At 44.9% G+C, this 8,845-nt stretch overlaps 1 protein-coding gene across 4 annotated transcripts in view; it reads right to left on the bottom strand.

Annotated features, from left to right (window-relative positions):
• LOC144152601 (NADP-dependent malic enzyme-like) overlaps positions 1–8,845 on the bottom strand; it is a 173,418-nt gene continuing 164,573 nt past the window's right edge. For all 4 annotated transcript variants that reach the window (XM_077683917.1, XM_077683918.1, XM_077683919.1 and 1 more), the window contains one exon: positions 1–3,729. In XM_077683917.1, the coding sequence (XP_077540043.1) occupies positions 3,508–3,729 (222 nt within the window). In that variant the 3' untranslated portion in view covers positions 1–3,507. The remainder of the gene's footprint in view (positions 3,730–8,845) is intronic.

The following is an 8,845-nucleotide window of genomic DNA, read 5'->3' as shown; positions in this document are numbered from 1 at the left end:
TTTCAGTGACCAACGTTTGTCTTCTTTATTCAAGCAGACACCAACATGCGTTTACAAAGTTTATTGGTAGAGAGTCATGCCAAGTATAGTGCACGTACCACAGCTGTATGTGTCATCTTAGCCGAAGAGTCAACATTTCACCGAGATTACTTCTGCAGGCATAAGACAACACCGCGTGACTGCTGTCATTGCAAGCACACAAAACGCACAGTTCAATAGGCAACACTTGCGTCACGTATGGTGACAAAGAACATTTACCAGCAGTACAGCCACATGACCATTGCGGAATGCAAGAAAGTTACCAAGGTGGTAAATCTTGCTGGTAGCAAATACTGCTGCAACATTTTCTACCTTAAACACTGTGTTTTAAATACGGCAACAAATATGCAATAATTCATGCGCAATTTTCAACAAGTACACAGCTTGATGTTTCGAGGAAAAACCCCAAACACTGAACATGGCTGAACAGCAACTCCGACAAAATATTTAGTACTCCCACACAAGCTCAGTAGTTTCCCGCAGAAGCTGGAAATACCCTTTAGTGACCCATGTTTTTAACAAAGAACAATGGACAATGCCAACAATAAAAATCTGAGAATAAATAACATGTAAAAAGAAGGCTACGACATGTCAAATCTGGTTGCAGAAAAATTGTCATACCGTTCATTTTCCCATTTCAGTCTTGCACGTTGGTTAGTCTAGCACACCTAGGCTTTGAATGCCTGCCAAAAAAAAAATGAGGGTGGATTTGTTTTCACTGTAAATGTGACCATTTTAAATTACTATCTATTCCTTTTCAAGCCACCAACCCCAGAAATCGTCCAATGAATCGGACTTTGAAAATTTTGCCATAATCATAGTGTATTTTTAACACACGAGCCTCTGCATACGCAACATTCATAAAAAATGATTGCTGTATAAATCTTCTACAATAATACTCTGCCAGACAAAACAACAGAATAAATTATCTCCTGATTTCAGCAGTGAGATACAAATTGAATGGTTCAAAATATCGAAATCATTAATAAACAATGTGCCTTTCCAATTTTCAGCAACACCTAAAATCAAGGCTAATGTGGACGACATCTTGGTTTCGCACTAAATTTCAAAGACCAATTTTTCCACTTTCAATCTTGTATTTTGTTACTCGCACGGTTAGTAGTTAAGCCTCCAAAAAGTGCAACACTGAGAGCCTGAGACAAACAGAACAACACGATAAGCGCTCGTCCTGTTCTGTTTCTCTCACAAATTCAGTGTCGCGCTTTTTGACGGTTATGTCGTGCACATTTACCAACTAGCCCAGCTTGCCATTATGCTGCATTACTAAGCAATTGGTTGTTAGCAGCTCCCCACAGAAACATTGCCACTAGCAATGGACGTCAAAAACAAACGTTGGCTCGTGCTTCAGACTGCAGACCCCTTGACTGATGGCTACTCTCAAAGTCGAATGACTGGACTGTGCACAGAATAAGCATACAAGCCCACAAATAATGTGCAGGTACACTTCTCTATCTTGGGGGAGCTCTACTGTAAAAATTACAGTATAGTTTTAAAATCAGTACCTTCCTTGTGCAGAGTGCAATGGTAGAGGAAGGTGCAGTAGGGGGGTTACTTTACTTGTTAAAAACACGTTTGCAAAATACGTTTTACAAGAAACAAACAATTTGTTAACAGCATCAATGGTAATATGAGCTGAAGAGGACAGGGATGAGCCACACACATTGTCTCAACCATAGCCAATTATCACAATTCCCGAGCAGGGCACACAAAACGTTCAAATGGTCCAGTGAATACGACATGGGCAGAGGTGCATTGTGCATACTTCAGATCACTAGCCAGATGGTGCTATATCGTAAAAGCTTTCCCTAGATGAGAGCGGCACCAACACAGTGCCAAAGAAGCTCAAGGATCACAACGGTGTAATTATCCCCATCTCCAGCCAGTTCTTGCCAACAGCAAGACGAAGGCCAGAGATTTGCGACTACTTTTGTTGTGTGCCTTTTCGTTCTATAAGCACCTTGTGCGACCGTGTAAGCCTAATCTTAAGTTCATCTGACTTTCAGCTTGACCCATAGGCAAGTTTTTCTGCGGCCTTGTTCATTCATAAGGATGAATAACTTTAACTTTGCAAACATTTCACACAGCAAAACATCCATTGAGCACATTTGGTGCTTGCTTCAATTTCGGTATCTTCAGTAAACATAATACAAGCGTCTTCCTTGACACAGGAAGTCAACGCATAATCAAACGCAGCATTTAACAACTTTCACTGCACAAGATTGGAACAATGGATTAGTTTACAGAGCGGGTTTTTGGTACGTTTGTGAACAATTGCACCAAGCAAGAAGTTGATAGGTCGAAAAAAAAACAGAACTGGGCACGCTATATAATCATCACTGAAACAGGATCTGCATATGAGGGGTAACCTCGGTAACATGTCTAACTTTTAAAGCTTGTGCTTAAGATAAAGTGAAGACTAGAAGAACATTTTCCTTAATATGATAATCTCGCTTAAAAAAGCCACAACACCACAGTTAGGAAAACACAAGCCACATTGCCCGTTTTGTAGCTAGAAACTTGTGTTACGACGCTGTGCATTTCAATGTCAGGGGCCTGGAGCACCTCCAAGCCTATGTTTCTACAACCAAAGTGATTTTGAGATGCACCTGGTGCTCACAGAGATTCATTTGCTTCGAGTATAAACGTGTGCACACTCTTAAAAACGCATATATGTGAGAAAATAAATGACTGCACAAAACTTTGTGTCTTCTGTCCTTGCACAAGGATAAATGGTGGTAAAGTAAAAGTGCAACACTTGCAAAAGGGTGACCACCTTGTAGTTCCTTCCTCTTTGCTGCCTGTGCTCTTACTATGCATATAACCCTGCAACAAACAATGGCAGCCTGCTGCTTGTTAGTCGTGACTTCAGACTTCGACAGTTTGATGTAGCTGTTACCAGCTTGTAAAACATATTTTAGGCTCCCAAATCGTTTGTTAAAAGCAAATACACATGTCTAGATATTAATGCCGCAACGTGCGAACAGCAATGGGCCAGGAAGATGCCCTGCGGCCCGTTTGCTCATTTCTGTCCCATATTTTGCTCACAAGCCAGCAAAACATAACCTTGTTCCATCACCATACTGAAGGATGTGGCGAAAAGGCTTTGCATCTTGTTGCGCAAATGATTCTTGTTTCTGCCAAAGGTGAAAATTGTATTTTTTTGTTTTACATCAGGCGAGCCACATTAAAGCTGGCCGTATTCCTTTTCATTCCGGGTACACACCTAACAAAATTTGACATTGTGCGTCTAACCATACGGATAATCACACAAACTACCTTTCAGCAGAAAAGAAAATGCACATAAGCATAGATTACAGCAGTTCCAGGTAGACAATTTGGAACTATTCAATCGTGCAGGGCTTCCATGAGAAACGCACAACGGCTGAGCACGCGGCATCAGTCTCTGCGCAAAAAGGAATGTCCCCTGCCCCCCTATTGTGTTGGCCTCTACTTGATCCTGACGGTTCCAGGGTAGCTGAAGTCATACTGCTTGCTCTCGAGGAACGCCTTCTTGTCCTTGGGCTCCGGCTTCACTGTGGCCACCCCAGTAGCGTAGAAGTGCGTGGCCAGCTCAGTGGCGATGTTGAGCGAGACTTCGTGGATACTGGACAGCGGTGGGTAGACGCGCCCTTCCTCCAGGTTCTGCTCCGTCACGCAGTTTGCCACCGTCTGCGAGTCAAAGGCACGCATTCCGTCACCATTGCAATTTTCAAACCTAAGGTTCCCATTCAAAATCAGCATAACACTGTACTTGGTGCGATTGGTGGTTACAAGTAAGATGCAGGGGTGGAATAGGGTACACACATACACGGGTGCAGACCCTCAAACCCCAGGGCAAGAAGTGCCCTTTGGCAGAGGCTTTGTGTGGATGTCACACCATCAAGTGAATGGCACATGGGTAGGGTGCCTTGATGCGCGCATTGAGGCACTCTACACAAGGGTCCACTGCAGCACCCTCTACTTTTACTGACTATGTTTGCTATTTAAACATTGTTCTAAGAAAAAAACTGCTGTTTTATAACGTTTTTCTTAATTATTGGCTTCTACTTTTTCTTGTGCGGAAAAAGTTATTCTCGACATTTTCAAAGTGCAAGCAGTATTTAAGCGTCTGCTAAACTGAGCATGCAGGCGAGAACACTGGGCAGCGGCTTGCAAGCAGATGATGCTATGATCTAAGGAATCTAACCTTCTTTTATAAAGTTTCTTAAAAGAGCAATTGATTTCTTAAAATATACTAATAGCAATTAGAGTGAGTGCAATAAAAGGGTGCTGCAGTAGGCCGGCATGCTATTTTTTGTTTTCAGTGCTGTGACAGCCCACCGTTGTATCAGAAAAAAGTGGCCCGCATGGCACAATAGTGAAATTCCTAAGGACTATACTTGTTGAGCAGCAATTGCTAAATGCTGCATTCAGCAAACCATATGCCAATAAACTACCGTAAAATTCCGAGCAAGCGACCCTCTGTAGGCAAGAGAGAGAATAAACTTTTATCAATAATTAATCAAGGAAATGCTTCAGAGAGGCGCCCTTATTCCAAGATGCCTTGAGCTCAGGCCGCGTCGACAGCCCTTTCGGTCAAGCACAGCTGATCTTTGAGGCCGGAGCTGACCAAGGCTCTCGCCCAGAGCTCCGTTGAAAGGTGGATGTTGGCGGGGTCTAGGCTAGATTTGTCGCAGCCGCCCACTATGTGTCTGAGAGTCCCAGGCTCTCCACAGAAGTGGCAAAGTCAAGATCACTGGCAAAGTGAGGAGGGGGCGCTATCCCGAAACTACACTACAATTCAAGATGGCGGGGACAACGATCTCCCACCAGGAAAAAAAACGTGGAATGCACATGCACCTATCATTGCGCCAAATAATGTTAGTCATCCCTCTCAAAACCATCAAAAGATTCCTCTGGGTCAGTCCCAAAGAAAAGTTCCGCTTGAAGTCTGCCCAAGTATCCTGGTGCCCTCACTCCAACACCTGCCAGTCCACCATGCAGGTCGCCTTCCTCCGACCATCCAGTGTGTTGCTTATGCCACAATCTTTGAACGACCGTACTGCCGTATCCTTGGGTACAGCGGCCACCGCCTCGACAGCAAGATCGAGCATATGGTGCCGCCAAAAGAAACCGACACCACCAATTGAAAAACGAGTAATGGTGCGTAGAGATAGGGCTATCAGGCTGCTAACCATGATTGGGTTGGATTATAGACAGCCGGGGCACAGCAGTGTTGCCTGCGTGCGGAGGATTTCGGGATGTGGACACTGGATTAAGGAGGCTTTCCCGGAATGCCTTGGAAATTGGAAATTAGCAGTGGATTTAGTGGAGGGGGTGCTTTTCCAGAACGCCGTGGAAATTGGAAATTAACAGTGGATTTAGGGGTGGGGGGCTTTCCCGGAACGGTGCGAAAATTTGAAATTAGCAGTGAATTTGGACGGGGGGGAGCTTATACAAATGGGCGTTGTTCGGAGCGCTTGTTCTGAACAAAGGACTTATGCAACAATAAATAAGTTTGAAGGGAGCTTTTACAGTTAAGCTTTCCACTAAGGCCTGCAGGAAAGCAAACTTTCTCTGACAACGATGATGAATGATCGTGGCTGAGGTCAAAGAAAAAAACGCTTCCTGTGGCCAGAATCGAACCTGGGTCCCTCGCGTTATCAAGCCGGCGTCTTTCCAATTGCTCAACTTCGAAACTGTCAAAGCGAATGCCCAGCAGCAGGTACCGATTCACGCCATACACCCCAAACCCAAACGTTGGACCTACTGAGTGCACACCCGAAGGTTGTTGTGGGTATTCTAGAAAAGTGGTGCGTACCTCCACAGTAGCACATACTCGCAGTGTGGGATTGGCCAACCAAGGAACCCATCACGAGAAAGCTTCCCGTTCACCCATCGTTGTCGTTAGACGGAAGGGCGCATGTTTTTGTTGGTTTAGAGCTAGCTTTTACGAGCAAGACTTGCTCTGTTGTGTTTCTTCATATCCCAATGCACACGTTTTGGCCCCGGGTAAATATGCATCTGTATTGGTTGTTTTCTTTCCTGTGGGTTAAACCTCTAATGTACCACAAAATCATTTCAGTGCTTTTTGTCTCCTACAATGCAACATTGTGAAAAATGTCATCTCCACCGAGCCCATGCTGAAACCCAGTTTACGTTGTGCTAGCTGCCTATCTTTAGTGCAAAATTAAACTGAAAAAGGTGATGAGACGAGCACCTAAATCCAATTTCGTAGTTATAGAAGACACCCAATGCTGTTAAAAGAAGCATATCAGAAACGGAAAATTCACTACAGGGGGAATATGCATTTGGTACTTGTATATGCAGGGTATTCTGTCTCCTGCAGGCCCCAGGGATCAGATAACAGGTGCCTTAGGCAGTATCTGTGTTCAAGTGAGCAGCATTCCACAATACACAGTACTATACGCCTCGATTTCTTGCTCCAGAATAGGTTGAGGGTGTTCACCAATTGAAAAGCAAAACCGACAGACATTTAGGCTGTGGCAACCATGGAATATTGTGTGGAAGCAGCACATATTTCCCCTTATAAACAACACTTCCATGAAGGTATATTCGATTGTGTGGATATTTCACATTAACAGTCAGGAATGTGCTGCAATATTACACGTTGAGGTGACAACTGGTACCCATAGCTTAAAACACGAGTCAGGATAAAAATGAGTACATCGCTAGACTATCAACTGTTGGGTACTGGCCAGAGTTTAGGCTTAACGTTTCGTCTTGAGGTCTCAAGTTGTCCACTACAGCACGGCGGCTATGCACGATGTGTTGGACAGTTCAGGAACCCTTACTGACGATCTGTTGACAGATGATGCTGTATGTAAACTAATACGGTCCTTTCCCTGCGCTGCATTCGCGAAAAAGTTCCCACCCAGGCAGAATTTGTCGCAGCATCGCATCTCAGCGACCAGGTAGGAGCAAATGCACAGCTGATCGTACACACGAGACCTTTGGAGTTCTCATGGTGCCACTCAGACTGACCTCTCCAACAGCACTTCAGTTAAGATATGCGAGCCATCAGGTTGCACACAAAACACTTCAAGGTTCCATACCCTCATCTCCAGTGAGCTGCCAACGTGGGCACAGGATTCCACCGGTGTCCGACAGGATGAGGCTGTCTACCCGCCCTCCCCGGGTGGGTAGACGCCCCTTCACTGCAGATGGCTGAACCTGATCACTGGCTTCCCCCCAAGCATATTTCTATGTTGCCTGACCAGACACCACTATGCCAAGCACTTGGCTATGCAAAAAATCTACACAACCAATAGCACTGCGGCTATCTTGTCTCAGTGTCATGACGTGTGGTCTTTGCGCTGTCTTGCCATTAGACGATCACTAAGACCAAACACTGCCTACCCAAGATATCCCTCCAGGAGTGATCATGAAGCTCATTAAAGCATTACTGAGTATTAAAGCCCACCCTCCAGATTATATGCCTTACTGCATATTAAAGCTCACTCTCCAGATTATAAGGCTTTTTCACAGCTAGGAAGTCCCATGGCGGCTAACAGTGGGAAACTGGACGAAAACATAAAGAGGGAGACACAAACAAGCACTGTAGTAACAAACAAGTGCTGTAGTAACACAACCCTAGCAAAAATTCTGATACAAATTCTAATACACGTATATGCTTATTGCCACTAATAGACCTATCAGTCTGTATTAGTCTATTAGGTCTATCAGTTTGTATCAGCCTATTAGTCCTATCAATCTGTATTAGTCTATCAGGTCTATTAGTCTGTATTAGTCTATTAGGTCTATCAGTGTGTATTAGTCTGGTAGGTCTATCAGACTGTATTAGTTTGATAGGTCTACCAGAGTGTACTAGTTCTATCAGAACCAGTGCAAGTTCGAACAAAGCAATGAAACATGGCAACACATTTTATTATCAGGGTACACAGGCAAATTCCTCTGGCTGACAGAAATCTGGCTGAATAATTTAATGTTACATCAGTTCGTAACCTGATTAATAACGAATGAATAAATTGCAATGCGAATCCACAAAATAGCTGCAGCATGCAATCAGAAAAGCTCGTCAAACCTGTACGGTCCAGTCGCAGGTACATATTGAGCGCATTAATGGCCGATTGAACACCATTCCCATTTCGATGCAACTTCAAAACGGCATTCACCCTTCCGCAAAACGCGATTCGAACGGAGTCTCTTCTTCGTGAGGCATTGCGTTGAGAAACAAAGGAGTCCGAAGCGGCGAGGTGACGGGTCAAAGATGGGTCGGGCGGCGGCCCGGATCACATTTGTCAATGTTCGGCGGGCGCTAGACACATCGCCACCACTTCTGGATGACGTGATGCACACGCTTTCTTCGATGTCAGGCGTTCGATGTCAGCATAGCAGACAGAGCAAAGATGTCCGGAGCCGCGAGGTGACGGGTCCATGATGGATCGCGCTGCGGCCTGGTTCATACTTGCCAAAGTTAAACGGGCGTTAGACACATCTCCAACACTTCTAGATGACGCGATGCACACGCGTCTGATGTGAAATAACGCTAGAAGCCGCTTCCTTCTTACCGTCTTCTTCCCGAACGTACACACACGCCAGCCGCACTTTGATACCGTCGCCATCTTGGCTACCCAACGAAGACCATTGGCATGGCTTGGCTTGACTTCATTGCAGTTTTTTCGGCTTAGTTAGATTTCTTGCTGCTCTTCTTGCTTCTTGCAGCCTCGCAGGTACGGTCAGGTTAAAGTCCCATCATCTGCTTTAAACGCCGATCAAGGGCCTTTAGGTCAGGTTAGCGTCACTAAATAAAGGCGTAGCACTC

The sequence above is a fragment of the Haemaphysalis longicornis genome, unplaced genomic scaffold (genome assembly GCF_048455015.1).
Source record: "Haemaphysalis longicornis isolate Haplotype H1 unplaced genomic scaffold, Haemaphysalis longicornis Haplotype H1 scaffold_9, whole genome shotgun sequence".
NCBI classification, from domain to species: domain Eukaryota; kingdom Metazoa; phylum Arthropoda; class Arachnida; order Ixodida; family Ixodidae; genus Haemaphysalis; species Haemaphysalis longicornis.
Note: the sequence above shows the minus strand (reverse complement) of the source record. Positions and strands in the feature narration are given on the sequence as shown.